The sequence below is a fragment of the Giraffa tippelskirchi genome, chromosome 2 (genome assembly GCF_054371585.1).
Source record: "Giraffa tippelskirchi isolate mGirTip1 chromosome 2, T2T-mGirTip1v1.2.pri, whole genome shotgun sequence".
Taxonomy (NCBI): Eukaryota; Metazoa; Chordata; class Mammalia; order Artiodactyla; family Giraffidae; genus Giraffa; species Giraffa tippelskirchi.
The window spans coordinates 107,143,339-107,161,775 of NC_137276.1; the positions used below are offsets into that span (position 1 = coordinate 107,143,339).

General features: G+C 51.5%; 1 protein-coding gene across 1 annotated transcript in view; it reads left to right on the forward strand.

The window, feature by feature from the left end:
- The window catches only part of UMODL1 (uromodulin like 1), a 78,201-nt gene that overhangs the window by 27,164 nt on the left and 32,600 nt on the right, over positions 1 to 18,437 (forward strand). Inside the window, exons 7-11 of the mRNA XM_081572607.1 lie at positions 5,524 to 5,778; positions 8,373 to 8,485; positions 10,429 to 10,648; positions 16,132 to 16,269; positions 17,687 to 18,271. Coding sequence (XP_081428733.1) covers positions 5,524 to 5,778; positions 8,373 to 8,485; positions 10,429 to 10,648; positions 16,132 to 16,269; positions 17,687 to 18,271 — 1,311 coding nt within the window. The remainder of the gene's footprint in view (positions 1 to 5,523; positions 5,779 to 8,372; positions 8,486 to 10,428; positions 10,649 to 16,131; positions 16,270 to 17,686; positions 18,272 to 18,437) is intronic.

Here is an 18,437-nt window from a genome sequence, read left to right on the forward strand (position 1 = left end):
AGGGCCACCCAACAGCTGAACATAAACAGAGAGAGAAAGCACACCACCCCAAATTCACTTCCAACAGGGCAGGAAAGATATAGGTAGTGTCTCCAGATCAGAAATTTAGAGTGAATTCCAATTGCATATGGCTAAGGGAAACAGCACATGTTTTAAATTTAGAAGCGAATATAATAAATGAGCTATCTGCTGGAATGAGTTAGAGGTATAAATCCATGGAAAATACAGCACAAATCTCAGATGATTTTCTTGTGAAATTAGTCACCCAATTAATGACACACGGGGCAGCTGGATTCTTGCACAAAACAAAAACTGTAAGAGATATCACCCAGTTTGCACTTAATGTTCCAGGAACGTGTTCTGCTTTTAGGATGGATGGAACTGGATTCAAGGGTCATCCTAACTCCCTTCAACATGGTCCCTTCCCAGCTGGAGCCTGATGATGGTGTGCATCTTGGTAAATAACTGTTCTGGGTCTGCTTCTTGAGGAAGGCAGGCTGCCAAAGACAGCCACTCAAGTTCACAAGCCTGATCTGCAATCAGGTTTTTGACAATTGAAGGCTCCACACCTTGGCTCTAGTCCTCAGTGTTTCTACCTTCACAAGGTTCAGATGTCCAGCTGAGAGGTCCAGGGGTTAAAGAGGAGTGGAGCCTGACACGGGAGATGTGGGAAAGGCCATGGCGCCGGGGTCAACCTTCCTGCCCCACCAGACACGGGTCAGGGCTGCCTGGAAAAAACAAGCGCTGAGACCCGTGGACACAGAGAATCCAACGTGCTTCACTGAGATCAACGTCGACTCCTGAATTCAGGTTCACAGCTGTAGCCTGGGGACGGCCACAGGGCAGGGGTACCCTGGGATCACTCACAGTTGAGAACTGACTGATTTATTTTCTGGGACCATATTTTAAGAGGGAGGGGCATTGCCAAGCCAGGGGCAGCGACAGAAAGCGTCCTGGCTGATGAACTGCAATTCAAGTCAGAGGGAAGGCGGCAGGGTCAGGAAAGAAGGATTATTTCCAGCTTACAGTATCTCAAGGTCTGTCCCACAGAAGAGGGAGGGAGTAGCCTTAGCGTGTCAGAAGTTGGCTGGTTTTGCAGCAACATGGAGAACTTTCCAACCAGCTGTGCTGTCTCGCCAACAGCTGCCTTGAGAACTACTTAGACTTGGAGGGGGTGGATTCATTTTCCGGGGCTGCTATCATGGAGCACCACAAACCTAGGGGTTTAAAGCAACAGAGATTTGTTCTCCCACAGTTCTGAAGGGCAGAAGACTGTCATCCTTATCCCTGGGTCCAGGTCGAGGTGTTGGCAGGGCAGGTCCACTTCGGAGGCTCTAGGGAGACCCCTGGTTTGTACCTCCCTCTTTCTGGGGGAGCATGAAGTCCTTGGCTTGTGGCCACATCACTCCCACCTTCGAGGCCGGCACAGCATCTTCAATTCTTCTGCTCCTTCTTCATGTGGTCTCCTCCTCTGTGTGTGTGTGTCGACTCTCCCATCTTATGATTGCACTGAGGGCCCACCTGGATAATCCGGGACCATCTCTTCTCAAGACCATTCATTTCATCACCCCCGAAAAGACTCTTTTTCCAAATAAGGTCACAATTGCAGGTTCTAGGGATCAGGAGCTGCTGTCTTTGGAGGTCAGTCTGTTCCCGGTTATGGGATCATTGAGGAGTACAGCACAGGGCAGGGGGGAGCTTTGTCATTAGTTATTGGACAGCTTTGCCGTTTACTTTCTCCTTGACTTTTCTAGGCCTCAGTTTTGTCCTCTGTAAAATGGGATCATAGTAGTACCTGGTATTGTTGGAAAGGCTGTGTGGTGTGACATGTCCTGTGTAACAGCACTCAGCCAATGACATCTCTAAGTGTGTCACCGATACCTTGGCCAGCAGTGTGATGGAGTCATGGGAGGGGGTGCTCCCATACTCTGTGTCCCCTCTGCTGATACGATGCCAACCACACTGGCTTGCACATCCCGTGCATGTGTCTGGTATTGCTACGGACATTAACCCATCTTTGTTTCCATCACTGACTAGGGGCACAGTAGGTGCTCAATAAACATCAAACCATATGAAATTGCCACTGTAGTTGGTCAAACACAGTTGAATCTGGACAATGGCAAATGTCTCCATTGGAGAAAGCTACACCTCACCATTTGGGAGATGGCGAGGGATAGAGAGGCCTGGCATGCTGCAGTCCATGGGGTCACAAAGTTGGACATGCCTGGGTGACTGAGCAACAACAACAACACAAATGAGGTAGCATCGTCTGCAGGGAGAATTTGTGTGTGTGGATGAGAGGGCCATGTACCCACAGCATCTTCACTGTGGGAACCACAGATAGACGGCAGCTTCTGAGGGGTTCACAGTCGTCGAAATGTCCGTTGGTGGCTCCTCAGCCCAGTGACCCAGGGACCCACGAGTATCTTAATTTACAGTGAAGATGGGAATTTCTCTGGTGGTCCAGTGGTTAAGACTTTGCACTTTCTGCAGGGGACATGAATTCAATCCCTGGGTCAATCCTTAAGACCCCGCATGCTATACAGCAAGGCCAAAAAAATAAAAAAAAAAAAAATTCGTAAAAAAAAACCACAACACACCAGTGAATGTGTCTCTAGCCAGCCTGATACTCTCAGCTGCTGGGAGTTCTCTCCGAGAACTTGGGGACGCTTTCTATTTTAATTTCCCTCAGCCTGGAGACACTCTGTAGCATGTGCTTGTAAAGGGCCACACACAAGCCCTTAACACAGATTTGTTTGCAGTTCCATGTCCAGTGATGCCTGAATGACAGCCAGGAAGTGGGGTCGCAGCCCTGATGAGAGCTGGCTGCTGCCGTCCAGGCCTCGAGCCTCATTCTCGACCCCACTGTCCTGTCTGGTGGGTATTGTGTTGTTACCTGTGGGATTGAAAACGTATTTGGTGTTGAGTGGTTTGACTGCGTGAGTCAGATTATGTAGTGCTTTTAGCAGATTTTTAGGAAAGTTGTAACTTTCCCTTACTTTTTCAGTGAGACACGTTGCTGGGGACAGACCTAAAAGTTCTGTGGTTGTTAGACCCACAGCAGGTGATCGTCTTGATTCAGGGTCCCAGTGGGTTGGGGACATGGGAATGAGGCCTGTGGTCTCAGGGTCTGAGCTGTTGGCCAATCTTCAGCTGAAACAAAAGATGGCGTTGTAAAGAATGAAAGCCGTTTGTTTGACAAAGGCACAGAAAAACACTGGATGATTCAGTGAAAAGGACTGACGTGTACAGGCTCCCTCCTCCTGCAAGGAGAGGTCTCAGGAAGCTGTGGGAATTTAGATGGAGGGAAGCTGGGCTCACCTGTCTCTCCAGCATCCACTAGTTTGTACCCTCTGCTCTGAAGAGACTTGCAAGGGCTTCTGGTGGGGAAGCACAGTCACTGGGCACTGCCATTTCTAAAGGGCAGCTCAGGGAGGACACGCAGGGCCAGGCTGCAGGACAAGGTTGGGACACCGGTCTGATCCTGAGCCTCTTGGCAGCCAAGGCAAAAAGGGAGATGGTTGATTTGCACCAGTGAAAATTGTTACTAAAAGGAAGCATACACCTTTGTCTGAAAAGACATTTTTTTCATAATATTTGTTAACATATAGCCTATGAATCCTTATAAGAAGGGTTTTGGAAGCAACACATATTTTAATTCTTTATTCTCTAGTATGGTTTTACAAAAGATTAAAAAAAAATCACTTTCTTGCTTGTTTCTTATTGAACTCATATTCTGCTTTAAAATTGATGGTGCCTAGACTTTCAGCCATCCTACTTTTTGTATAATTCATGTTGCCCAGTTGCTTGCCAGAATTTTTCTCCCACAAAAGGGATTTAATTCCATGGGAGCATTAAAATATATTTTGGTTGTTATATTCAAGTGTTGCTCTTTAAAACATGAATTTCAGTGTGAAAACACAGAGCACTTCAGCCTGACTCTGCCTGGTCTTGCTTCCCTACCGGGCCATTGTTTTGGTGGTGAATTAGCCAAGCAGAAGTCCACAGGCAAGCGATGAAGCGATGAAGTGAATCAGAAGAGCAGGCCTTCAGTTTTGTGTTGAGATAAACGTAGTGCAGAAAGCTCACACTGCGTGTTAGTCTGCTCAGGCTGCCGTGACACACATCACAAACTGGGAGCTTAAACAGCAGACAGGCTTTGCTGGTGGCTCAGTGATAAAGAATCCGCTTGCTGATGCAGGAGACATAGGAGACTTGGGTTCAATCTCTGTGTTGGGAAGATCTCCTGGAGGAGGGTGTGGCAACCCACTCCAGTATCCTTGTCTGGAGAATCCCATGGACAGAGGAGCCATGGTTACAATCCATGGGATCACAAAGAGTCAGACACGACTGAATGACTAAACAATCACAACGAACAGCAGACATTTACTTTTTCCGTCTGGAGGCTGTAAGTCCACGATCAAGGTGTGGGCAGGCCGGTGTCTTCTGAGGCCTCTTGGCATGTAGATAGCTGCCTTCTCCCTGTGTCCTCACAGGGCCATCTCTCTGCATGTTTGTGTCCTAATTGCCTCTTCCTGTAAGGACACAAGTCACACTGGGTTAGGATCTAGCCTAATGACCTCACTTTAACTTAATAACTTCTTAAAGACTCTGCCTTCAAATACAGCCACATTTTGAGGCATTGGGAGTTAGGACCCCAACACATGAATTTTAGGGGAATACAATTCTGTCCATCACACACCGTGATGTGTTTTGACCGCAGCGACAAAAACAGCTTGGTTATTTCCATGGCTTGGTTATTGTACATAATGATGCAGTGAATACGGGTCTCTTTGAGCTAGTGATTTTGTTTCCTTTAGATCAATATCTAGGAATGGAATTACTGGATCGTATGGTAGTTCTATTTTTCTTTTCTTGAGTATACACCATGCTGTTTTCCATGGTGGCTGCACCAGTTTATATTCCCATCAGCAGTGCCTAGGGGCTCTCATTTTCCTTTTTTTTTTTCACATTTTAAAATCACTTTTTTGAGGTGTGATTGGCATATAAAAAGTATGTATTTAACGCATGCGACTTGATGAGTTTGAAGATAAATATACACTCTTGAAACCATCAGAGGTTTCCCATTTTTCTATATCCTCACCAATATTTATCATCTCTTATCCTTTTAATAATAGCCATTGAATTTCTACCTCAGGGTGGTTTTCATTTTCATTTCCTGATGGTTAGTGACACTGAGATCTTTTCTTGGACCTGTTGACCATTTGTATGTCTTCTTTGGAAAAATATCTATTCAGATTTTCCATCCATTTATAAATTGGAGTGTTATCTTTTTTTGCTATTGAGTTGTATGATTTCACATATATTTTGGATATTAGCCCCTGATCAGATAAATAATTTACAGATATTTTCTCCCAACCTGTAGGTCACCTTTTCATTTTGTGGCTGGTTTCCTTTGCTGGGCAGTAGCTTCTCGGTTTGATGTTGGTTCACTTGTTGACTTTTGCTTCTTTTGCTTCTCTCTGATGTTTTCTGTATCTTTCTCATTCTACCCTTTTGTAGATTACCCTCCCATCAGAGACCTTGTGATCCTCAATGTCACCAGCAGCAGCTTTCAAGTGTCCTGGAGCTTAAACTCCACCCAGAACCACACTTTCTGGGTGCAGGTTTACCAGGGTGAAGAGTTGTTCAGGAGTGCCAGCATCCATGGGACAAGTCTGGAGGTGGCTGGGCTGGAGGCTGGAGTGAGGTATGGGGTGAAGACCAGCTACCAGGCATGCGGGGCCAACATCACTGCCTTGGCCACTGTCAGGACTGGTAAGGCTACATCCAAAATCCTTATGACCTGTGAGTTTCTCAGTCTAGTCCAGTTCTGTTGGCCATAGTGATTTAAATCATTGCGCTTCCTGTGAGCAGAGCAGGGGCGATCACTGGCCTGACCTCACCCCTCCTGGGAGGGATACAGTGGGCACGCTCTGTGTCCTGGAGCAATGCCACGGCACTCCTCGTCTGCACAGGCCCCCTTGCTCCCCAGCACCTCATCCTGACTGAGGGTTCTCCTGACACTGGGGGTGATGAGGGCTCTATGGAGACCTCATCTTTCTGGGGTTTGAGGGATGCATGAAGTGGTCAGATAGAGTGAGGCCCCAAGTGAACTAGAGCTGAAGAGACTTTCCCCCAAATAAACACAACATAATCATGAACTGGGGATTCCAACATCCATGTGACCCTGACTGGTGGCTGACACTGGCCACCTTCCCTCTGCCTGGTCTCAGTGGTGCCAGGTTCTAGAGACCTCTGTCAGGTTTGGCCCCCGGGGTGGGGGAGTTCCCTCCTAGGCTGGCTCCTGGCAACAGGACAAGGAAGTATGCATGGGGACAGTGGGCTCTGAGACATTCTGGGGACCAGAGAAGGGGGGAGCCCCAGCCTAGGGGTTCTGAGCAGGCAAAGGGCAGAAATCCCTGCATGAAAGACCCTATGGGGAAAGGATGGGGAGGAGGGATAGATTGGGAGTTTGGGATTGACATGTACACACACTATATTTAAAATGGGTGACCAATAATGACCTCCTGTACAGCATAGGGAACTCTGCTCAATGTTATGTAACAATCTAAATGGGACAAGAATTTGAAAAAGAATAGATATATGTATATGCATAACTGAACCATTTTGCTCTATACCTGAAACTAACATAACGTTGTTAATCAACTTCACTGCAATATAAAATAAAACATTTGTTAAAAAAGGAAAAAAGAAAAAGACCCTATGGGGCTTAGTTTCATGCACAGGTATAATGCCCATGACTGAATGAGTGAGGTATGGAAAGAGCAGTCCTACATCCTTTATGAGCTGATTCAGGGCTGCCCCATGTCACACAGCACAGGTCCCTACCCAGAGGGGCCCCAGAGCCCTAGCCATGCAAAAAATGTAAGCCCTTGACTTTGCTCAAGTCTCCAATTTCCAAACTGGTGCCGTCTCCTCTTCTTGTTTTATTTTCAAATTGTTCCATGGAGAAAATGGGGGAGCACTCGCATCCCTTTGAGGAGACTGGGATGGGGAGGGGCTCATCCCTGTGGGTCATCCGGGGGGTGGCCCAGCCCTTCTGAGTCCCTGCTGGCTTCTGTCTTCCACCCTCTGCCCTCTACCTCTCCCCAGCTTGCCTCAGACATGACCATTTATGGAGCCAACATCCCAGCGCAAATTCATCTCTACTAGGACCTGTAGTAGGAACACGTAGCTCCCCCCACTCCCACTGACTCTGTGCCCCCTACCCTCCCTTCCAATGCAGGATAGATAATTTGGAAGATTCCAGAAGACTCCTGATTACCAGCTTATTCATTCCCCAGCTGATTCTCTTTCCTTCTCTATATTGCGAAAATGCCTTCTATTTGCAGAGCCTTTTTTTTTTTTTTAAAGAAGCTTGATTGGCTTTAGGGGTCTTAGCTAATTAATTTTACACTGGCACAAGCCTGCTGTGTTGGAGGCAGTGGAGATTATTGTAGCAGTGGAGACTCAGGGCCTCATGGTGAATCCAGGTTACCCAAGCACTGATGGATACCTACCGCTCAGGAGGCTCTGTGATGTGGGCAGGGCTGGGGCTCGGGAATCCTGGGCCTCAAGGTTCACTCGTTTCTGTTGCTGAGGTGGGAGAAGGTTCAGAGGAGCCCTGGTCTAGAAATTGGCACTATTCAACCTTGGGGACATTTCTGGGGCTGTGTGTGTGCAGCGGTGATAAATTCTGCCCTTGCTGGCTAGTGGAGAGCCAGGGTGGGAAAGAAGTGTGAGTGGCCTGTAGATCATTAGAGCTGCTGCAGCATCTGCTGTGGGTGTGGGCTTCGTTCTTGATAATGAAAGAGATGTACGTAAGCTCCCGCATTCCACCTTGAGGCTTCCAGCTTCGCTTATGTCCACAGGAAAGGACGCTTTCCTTGTAGGGTGACCAACCCTACCATTTTGCCCTGGAGTAGGCCCTGGAGAGGTGGGACTTTTTTGGGGAAAACCAGAAACTCCTGGGCAAATCAGGATGAATCGGTCACCTGAGAGGGTGGGACATGCACTTGTGATCCAGGTCAAGGAAAGCAGTGGCCACACCTTGTGAGGAATTGCTGGAGGGAGGGGTCTTCATAGCCTAAGTGGCTGGTTGACCAGTTCCGCTGCTGTGAACCATGTGATATTTATACCTCTTTCCCCTGCTCTGGCTCTAAAAGTGTGTGTTTGAGTCTGAGTTTCCATCATGCCAGTGTAGACATATCATATTCCTTATGTTGGTTTCTCCTAATTTGGCCACCAACCTGAGACTCATGCCTCAATCTGTTTTCTAAAGCCTCCCCCTCCAAAGAGTAAGGGAAATTGGAAAATGTTAACAGAAAAGCTCACGGATTTCAGCTAACTCACATTATCATCTGTCTCAGATGCCCGAGTGTTTGAAGTCGTGGTCAGGATCCTAAACCGCAGTGTGACGGAGGGGCTGCTAGACAGCAGGAACCCCGAGTTCCAGGACTTCTCCCAGCAACTAATGCATGAGGTAAAGCCTGGGAGAGGGGCTTCCGAGGGTCCAAGCCAGAAACCCAGTGGGCGGCCAGTGCGGGTGTGGGATGAGGGCCTGTCACCAGGGCTGGGGAGGGGGCAGTCTCAAATCCCGTGGTAATTACTCAAAATGCCCCTTTTATGGGTAACTTACCTAGATTTGGAGCCAAAGCATCTAGGATTCAAATGGTCTGAACCACCATGATGGCTTAGCTGGGTTTTCTGTTGACCCTTCCATCTAGGGGGTCTGAGGCCGCTGCCCTCCTGCTTTGGGGCAGCTTCACTGAAGAAGCGTTTACCAGTGATCACAGCATCCATCCCTCCCTGGGATTGAGGGGAGTCACTAGCACAAGGCTTGGGAGAACAGGGCCAGTAGCAACTACCATCTATCCTCATAAGCTGAGTAGGAGAAAAGAACAAAATGCTGAACTGTCAGAAACTATGAAAGGTCTAGGATTTGGCCCTGCCTGCAAGCTAGTAAGTTAGACTATTGGATGGATGCTGGCAGAGGACACGAGATGCCTGGGTCAGAGATAAGGACTTCATTGCTCACAGCAGAGCAGGCAGCATGAGCATCAGATGGGTGCCAGGTCCCCTGCTGGCCCCCAAATCCCGAGTGGGTGACACAGAGGGAACTTGGTTCCCTCTGCATGTGGTTGACGCACATGCAGGACCTCTGCATCACTGCTGATGATCCCCATGCAAACTTGCCTAAACCTTGCTCCAGAAAGAGATCTTATCTTTTTTTTTTTAAATATTTGTTGTTATTGCTCAGTTGCTGAGTCGTGTCCAGCTCTTTGTGACCCCATAAACTGCCGCATGCCAGGCTTCCCTGTCCTTCACCATCTTCTGGAGTTTGCTCAAACCCATGTCCATTGAGTCAGTGATGCCATCCAACCATCTCATCCTCTGTCACTCCCTTCTCCTCCTGCCCTTAATCTTTCCCATCATCAGGATCTTTTCCAATGAATAGGCTCATTGCATCAGGTGGCCAAAGTATTGGAGCTTCAGCTTCAGAATCAGTCCTTCCAATGAATATATTTGCTTTTTTTTTAATTTTCATATCTACTTTGCTGTGACGTGTGGCTTGTAGTTCCCTGATCAGGGATCGCACACAGGCCCCCTACATTGGGAGCCTGGAGTCTTAGCCACTGGACCACCAGGGAGGTTCCAAGAGACGTTATCTTTATGACATCAGGCAGTGAATAGATCTGCCCTTGCTCTGCATCGGGCCATCCTGTCTCTCTCCCAAGGCATTGGAAAGATATTCTGGAGCAAGAAAGAAGTTCTGCAAGTTCTACTTGCAGGATGTGTGGAAATGGGACAGACTGAAGGAGAGTTGCTTCTCTATGTTCACCTGTGGGGGCGGGGGTCAGTTTTTGACCTTTCTTGGAGAATTCTTCCTACTTTTTAGCAGCGATTGGCCTGTGGGTGCAGGAGTGGTGGGGTGGGGTTGGGGTCTCCTTGCTCCAGCACAGGCTGCCCTGAGCACATGGTTGTGTCTGTGTTTCCTGGGGATACAGCCCAGGGAGAGGGGACAGTACCGAAGAGCCATGAGATTGCTCCTCTTGGTCACTCCACCAGTCCGCCAGTCAATCCAACTATCTGTGTGTCTCTCACACACATGTTAACCTTCACACCAGTTTCCAGGGTACAGGGAGTGGGCCGTGCATCTAGGGGTGCAGGATGGGGAGCTGACTGTGATGGTCTCGGCATCCTCAGAAAGACTGACAAGGCCCGGCCTACTCTCCCAGGGCTCCAGTGATCTGGAGGGAGACACTGTTGCCCCAAGAGGTGGGTGAGTGGCACCTCCTCTTGGTCATGAAGGGGACCCGTGGGTTCTGTGCACCATCCACATGCCACACCGGGAGCCCCAGTGAGCGGTGAAGACCTTGGTGAAAAGTCTGTTCATCTGAGTGTCTGTCGCCTCTCCTGGGCCAGGTCGCTGCCTCCTTACCGCCGGCTGTTTCCGACTTGTACCGAAGAGGGAAGCTGAGGCTGCAGGTCATGTCTCTCCGGACCGGAAGCATGGTGGTGAGGCTCAGGCTGACCCTGTGGGACCCTGAGTTCCCAGTAGGCGTGTCCACGCTGGCCCCCCTGCTCCCGGCTCTGTGGGCAAGCACCGTGTTCCAGGTTGACCAGCAGGGGACACGTGTGCAAGGTGGGTCCCTCTCCCCGCACCCTGGGCATGCCACCCTGATGCCCTTGAGTCTAGACTGCATCAGTTCTGGTCAACATTCACTTTATTCCAAAAGGTAGATGGTGGTGGTGGTCGTAAATCACTTCAGTCATGTCGAACTCTTTGGGACCCTATGGGCAATAGCTCACCAGGCTCTTCTGTCCATGGGATTCTCCAGGCAAGAATACTGGAATGGGTTGCAATGCCCTTCTCCAGGGGATCTTCCCCACCCAGGGATAGAACCAGGGTCTCTTGTGTCTCCTGCATTGGAAGGCCTGTTTTTAATCACTAGTGCCACCTGGGAAGCCCAAAAGGTAGATAAAGTAAATGAAATGTGAGTCCTTATTCTATGTTCCTCTTTGGGAACTGGGGCCTGGGGCCAGCCCCCCCAAACCATGGAGTCCATGTGCACCCCACACCTCCTGTTTCTGACTGGAGAAGTGACCTGCAGGGCCTAGAGACACTTACTCCCTTGGATGGAGCCTCTCATCTGCAGTGGGCCCAGAACCCAGAGCAGAACCAGGCTGGAGGAATCACAGGGCACAAGGGCGGGAGATTCCCGGGTCTGCGGGGGGCCCAGTGCCGCCTGGCCACTGTGCGACTCGCCAGTGTGGGGATCTACGTCGTTAACCCAAACACCTGTAATTTGACTTGGTGACGCAGGAAGTCACAGATCAGGGAAGAGGGGGAGATGGAGAAACAGAGAGAGTGGGGGGAGGGTGGGGGCAGAGGCAGTGAGAGATGGGGGAGCAGGGGGGTCAGAGTCAGGGATAAGACAGAGAGAGAGATACAGGAAATCCAGAGTGGACTGGGTGGGGAGAGACGGAGAGAGATACAGAAGAGACAGACAGTGAGCTGTCATGTAAGGAAGGTTTTGCTGTCAACTCAGGGATGCAGTTCCCTTGCGTGGTGAGGGCACCAGAATTTCTACATCAAAGAGCCTGTGTGTGTCTCAGTCTGGGCATGGGCAATACCCCCAGTGGAGCAGGACTCTGAGTGGGCGCTGCCAGCTCCTGTGAGCTCAGTCCCTTCCGGCTTGCTGTCTCAACCTCCCCCAACCCAAGAAGGCAGGAAAAGTGCCGCTGGAGTGTCACACCTGGGGCACAGTGCCTGCTTAGCCTGCCGTCTCTTTGTCACTCACCCCCACAGGAATGGACATGGTGGCGGCCCTCTCTAACATGATGAGTTCTGCCTGCCTGGGCTCAGAGGCCAAGTGCCAGGCAGATGCCAGCCAGCCTGTGGATAGATCCCCCAGGGCCCACTGGAGGCAGATCTGAACTGTCTTTGGAAGATCCAGCCCTCCTCAACATGCCTCCTAGCCACATCTCCCAGCATCAAGGCTTAGGTTACTCCATATCCTTGTCAAGTGAGGCTGTGTGTTGAATGGTGATCCTGCAAGATAAGAGAACACAGAATTTCAGATGTGACTGTATTTGGAAGAAGGATCTTTGCAGATGACCAGGTCCCAGCAGCGTGGCCGTCATGTTGTCACGACCTCATGTCTTCCCTGAGGCCCATTCCCCCCAAGACACTGGATGGCCGCGTGCCCTGGTCTTCCTCTAGGGGGGTGGTGTACATGTGCGGGGAGGCCCAGTGTTGAGCAGTACCCTGGTTCTTGGGTCCTGTCCACACTACCCAGCGAGGGAGGCTGGATGTGGTGGAATCCCAGCTCTGATGCTGGCTCACCATGGGCCACTGTAAAAGGGACTTTGCCTCCTGGGCCTTAAGTGTGCTCATCTGGGAGATGGGAAGGTGAGGGCACATCCCACCTCGTGGATGTGTGCTGAGGAGGATGGGGGGCAGTTAGCAGGTGCCTGGTGCACATCTGACAGCACTGCCCAACATGTCGGGGTAACGCTTCTATAGGACCTACTTCCATACTTTGGAAGAGTTCTCAGGCCTGGACAGTCCCCCACCGGTCCTCCCCCCTCCTCTTCCTCCTGGTTCCCCTCGTCTCTCCCACCTTTGCCCCCCACCCCTTCCTAAAACTCTGCTCAGAAAGGGCTGTGCTGCTCACCTGCTCCAAGTGCAGATGACCCGCTGGGCCTCCACGTGTGTCCACGTGGCCCCTTCACTCCGTCATGCTGTGTGCAGACCTCGGCCCGACAAGGCCCTGACGGTGGCAACGTTCAGTGTGAGGGGTCCCCTGGGTCACCCCAGTACCCGGGCAGCAATGCTGCCTTCTGTGAGCCCAGGACAGGCCCAGCCATACTTCCCAAAACTTCCCATCGGCCACAGGCCTCTGACAGCCTCGCAGACACAGGGGCCCTTCCTATCACTTCTGTGGGCAGAGGGAGAAGGTGTGGGCAGGGGAGCCTGTCCCTGGGACTGTCACCACCCCCCTGACCTGCTGACGGGGCTCTTTCACCACCTTCGGTGGCGCTGTCTTTGGTGCCAGCTGCCATTAGAACCCAGTTCTCTGTGCCCACCTGCCTCCTTGAGTGAGACTCTGACGCCAGTCCCCAGGAAGGGCTGAGGGCTCTGGCCAGGCAAGCTTCACCCTCAAAGGCCACCCGGGCCTCCAAGACAGCTTGAAGCCTCCCTAGGAGCCTGCCTTTTCAGGGATGGGGTGGCTTGTCCTTGGGCCTCCCTGCCCCATTACTTGCATGGGGAGTTGCAAGTCTCCCATGGCCGCCCCCTCCTCTGGACAGGGGGCCACACCTTCATCCCAGCTTCCTGCCGGCAGCAGCAGAGCACAGGCCCCGTAGGGGATCCTGTCTGCATCCTCATTTGGCGGTCCAGGAGGCACGAAGTCTGCTCGGCAGCTCCCGCGGCTCACGGGCCTGAAGCCGAGACCCGCACAGTCCCGGGCTTTGGAATAAGACCAGAGTTGCTCCGGCTTGCTCCTGAGCCCTGTGCTGGCTGAGTGAGCAGGGAACCACCTCCCCGAGATAACCTCCGAAGCTCTACGATTTGAACTCAGGTCTCAGGGGGCCTCCACTCTCCTCATGGCCCTCTGCCCTGGCTGGCCTGGCTCCGGCCCTGGCCTTAACCATCAGCACCTTTGAACCACCTGCAGGCTGGAGGTTGGGCAGCACTCCAGGGGATCTGGGCCAGCAGGGAGCCCAGGGTCGGGGTGTAACTGTTGCATCAGCTGATGAGCCTGCTAGTCTCAGCGGAGCTGCTTCCGTGAAGATCCCGTGAAGCAAAACTGAAAACCGCAAAATGGGCCTCTGAGCACCTGGCTGCAGAGCTTTCTCTGCACAAAACTGGACACGTGCCTTATCTTCACTAGAAGCCCGGCCAAGTCCAGGCTCCTCGGGCACCCTGAGCCTGGCCAGGAAACCTGCCCTGCAGCTCTTGGGAAACCTGTGCAGAGTGCTGGTGACCACCCCTCATGGGGACCCTCAGCCCTTCAAGGTACCCAGCTTCCCCTGATGGCAGAGGGTGACTCTGCTCAGAGCCACCTGTTCTCTGGGAGTGGGGGTGGGACAGGCAGTGACCCACAGAGCCAGACCTGGGCTGAAGGATGGATTTCTGGGGCTGGGGGAAGACTGTTCTCCCACCTGGCTCTTCCCAGGAGATACAGCTTGAATGTTTGATTTTTATTTATTTTTAAATTGGAGTATAGTTGACCTACAATGTTGTGTTAGTTTCAGGTGTACAGTAAAGTGAATTAGTTTTACATATGCATTTGTTGTTCTTCAGTAGCTAAGCCATGTCCAACTTTTGTGAGCTCCCCTATCTTTACTATCTCCCAGAGTTTGCTCAAACTCATGTCCATTGAGTCGATGATGCCATCCAACCATCTCGTCCTCTGTTGTCCTCTTCTTCTCCTGCCCTCAATCTTTCCCAGCATCAGGGTCTTTTCTAATGGATCGCCTCTTTGCATCAGGTGACCAAAGTATTGGAGCTTCAACTTCAGCATCAGTCCTTCTAATGAGATTCAGGGTTGATTTCCATTAGGAAATCCTTCCTTTAGGATTGACTGGTTTGATCTTACTGTCCAAGGGACCCTCAAGAGTCTTTTCCAGCACTATAGTTCAAAAGGATCAAGTCTTCATGGCTCAGCCTTCTTTATGGTACAACTATTACATCCATACATGACTACTGGAAAAACTATTGGAAATACATATACATATATCCACTCTTTTTCAGATTCTTTTCCCATATCAGTCATTACAGTGTATTGAACAGAGTTCTCTGTGCAATACAGTAGGTCCTTATTATCTATTTTATTATACAGTAAGGTGTATATTGTATATGTCAATCCCAGTCTATCCTTTCCCCCTTCCCCCTTGTAACCATGAGGCTGTTTTCTACATCTGTGACTCTCTCTGTTTTGTAAATAAGTTCATTTGTACCTTTTTTTTTTTTTTTACAGATTTCCCATGTAAGTGATACATATTTGTCTTTCTTCCTTAAGGTTTTATCCTGCTTATTCTCCTTTGGCGCCTTATTGATCAGTCATGCGTCATCATGCCCAAAGCTATCAGATTCTTTCCTCCAGCAAGGCTGCACATGGGGCTGGGGGTAACCAGGGGGTCCAGAAGAGGGGAGGGGAGGGGGCAGTGGGAAAAGGAGAGGAGGACGCTCCTGATGAGTTTTTCCTAAACCTGGCCCTGGCTGAGAAAAGACGGGAGGCTTTGGGGGGATTTACAGGGGTGGGGGGGCGGTGTTTACAGGGCCCACTTAACAGCCTACCTTGCCCAGATCAGAAGGTTCAGCGCTTTTGGTGGCTCGAGGCCTTTGAGTCTCTCTTGGTCATTTCCCAGACCTGGAGAGGAGGTGTACAAGGATCGTCAAGGGTCTCAGAAGGTTCATGTTATAGTGACTGGACACCTCCTGGCTCAGTTATTTTCCTTTCTTTCTTGAGACACTGAGTATTAGGGGATGCTGGCATATCAGAGAGAAGAGACAGCCCCTTGGGAGCAAAGAATAAACAAGATGGGACTATATTCACACCTGTGGGTGCAGGTGGTGGTGGTTTGGTGGTTTAGTCGCCAAGTCGTGTCTGACTCTTGCGACCCCATGGACTGTAGCCCACTAGGTTCCTCCGTCCATGGGATTTTCCAGGCAAGAATACTGCAGTGGATTGCCATTTCCTTCTCCAGGGGATCTTCCCAACCCAGGAAACAAACCCAGGTCTCCTGCATTGCAGTCAGATTCTTTACCAACTGAGCTATGAGGGAAGTCAGTGAGTGCTAGTACCCCTCAAAGGAACTGACGTTGCCTAGTTTCTGCCTCCACATCAGACAGCGATGGAGGCAGGCAGACACTCCGTTCAGGTGGTCCTTGGTTCAGATAGAAGCTTCTGGGGGGGCTCTGTACAGGGCCCCTCACCCCCACACCAGGTGCTGAATGCCAGGGCCTCACTGACGCCCTGCCCCAGCCCTCTGTGCATTTGCTGAAAAGACGGTTACGAAGAACTCAATGCCACGACCACTCTGTTCTCTGAGCAGCCTCTGCCGTGTTCTCCCCATGTGGCCGTGTTCACTCACGTCCTCTCTCCCTCCTGCCCGCAGACTGGGACGAGTGTGCAGACAGCCTGGAGCACGACTGCTCGCCAGTGGCCCAGTGCATCAACCTCGAGGGCTCATACACCTGCCGGTGCCGGACAGCCAGGGATGCCACCCCCTCCAGACCGGGCCGGGTCTGCGACGGTGCGCTCCTTCCCCACCCCCAGCTCTGGGCTGAGCCCCCTCCCCAAGGGCCTGGGCTGGAGCAGGGCCGACCTCCATCCAGCAGGGTGGGAACAGTGCCTGGGGCCCACCATCCTGTTAGGGACCCATGAGAATGATTTAATTCCTTTTAAAATCAAAAGAAAAAATTAACATAGTAATAGTAAATATCAATTATGAATCTAGTCTTTATACCAATGCAGTTTCTAGAAAATTTATTTATTTTTGGCTGTGCTGGGTCTCTGCGGCCATGTGCACTGTTCTCTATTTGCAATACACAAGGTTTTCATTGTGGCGGCTTCTCCTGTTGCAAAGCATGGGCTCTCGGGCACTCAGGCTTCAGTAGTTGCAGCCCTCTGGGCTCTAGAGCACTGGCTCAGTAGTTTTGGTGCATGGGCTCAGTTGCTCTGTGGCATGTGGGAACTTCCCGGACCAGGGATCGAACTTGTATCTCCTGCATTGGCAGGCGGATTCTTTTCCACTGAGCCACCAGGGAAGCCCCTGGACCAATGCAGTTTTAAAGTATGATTTTACATTATTGTTTTGAATGAAAAGGCCTGAGAAAGTCATGATGAAATCCCTGGGAGGAGGGGGGGATGGCCCCTTCCTGGGTGGCCCAGATCCTGAATGGTATAGGAGCCCAGGTAAGCATGGAGAAGGCCTCGAGGTGAGGCCTCTGAGCCCCATTCTAGGCACATCTCGGCCCCAAGATTCTGGGGATAGGGTGCGATTCTGATCAGCTGGTTGGGGATACCTGGAATGCTGAGCTAAGAAGCAGGAGGAGGTCCTATACAGATTCGCAGTGCTGTGATTGACTAACAATATCTGCTCTGGGGGCAGGTGGGCAGTGGAGGTTCTCAGCCACCTGTCTGCTCTGCCATCCCTGCTAAGGCCTTCTGGCTGGAAGCAGCAGCAGAGAATTTTTCCCGGGGAGAAAGCCTCTAGTCCTTGCCTACTGTGTATACTGTCCTGCTTCTTAAGACCTACACAGTCACTCCCCTCCCATCCTTTTTCTTACACATATAATACCCAGCAGGCTGGTAAGAGTGACCAGCACCAACCCCCACACTGAGCACACATTTGGGGGAAATTGCCCCAATTTCTCAAGGGCCAGATGCACCCATCTGAGGCCTGCAGGAACCAAGCCCCGCATTTATGTCCTGGTTCTGCAGCCACTGGGTGGATCCCCTACTCACAGTAGGGGCATCCTCACTGGTCAAGTGAAGAAGCTCCCTGGCCTTTAGAGAGAGTTCTTGGGAAACCAAAAACATAGGTCCTGTTAAACACTCTGAATCACCCACTGGGACAGCCTGTGTCCCCCTTGAGGTCCCCTGGGGGGTGGGCGTGCTTGGTCAGGGTAGACCAGACGCCCCATCTGAGCCTGGCTGTGTCTTGGCAGGTGATATGGAGAGTCCTGTGGATGTGCCATCTCCAGTGTCAGAGGTCACAGCCTCAGTTCCCAGCACAGAAACAACATCCTTCAGTCTGGAGACCCCTGCCTTATCCCCTGGCCCTGGATACCTATGGAGCACCCCTGCAGCAGGCCAGGCCTGGACCCTAGGGCTCCCACCCAGGAGAGGAGTCAGCAGCTTGGGCAGCCACAGTGGTAACAGCACCAGGCATGGCATGGAGAAGGCCAGCGTGACCCCAGGCCTGGGGACTGGCCAGTGGACAGCCAGCAGGGTGGCCTTCTCCCCCAAGGTTCCTGGGCCAACTCATAGCTCTTCTCCTGGGGCCACGGACAGCCTTCCAGACACCCCTGGACAGTCACCCCCTAACTCTACCATGGAGCCGCCCTTCTGGCCCACTCCTGCCCCAGATCCCACGGGCCACATCGAGTGGCACTCCAGCCTCTCCACGAGGGACACCACCCCCCAAGCACCTCTGGATCCCACATGGAGGCAGAACTTGGACCCTGGACCTTTCAGCTCCCCAGACCAGCCCTTGACTCTCACACCTGCATCTCTGAAGACCCCGGCCTGCGGTGAGTAGCAGGGAGAGTGCGTCCTGGGGCTGTGTGGAGCCATGTGGTGTGTGAGCTCCCATGAGCAAAGGCTCACACAGTCCAGGGCCATCAGCAGCACTGGGTGGGCCCTTATTTTATGCTGTGTAGACCCACTGCAGCACACTCAGTCCCCGGGAGGCCAGCT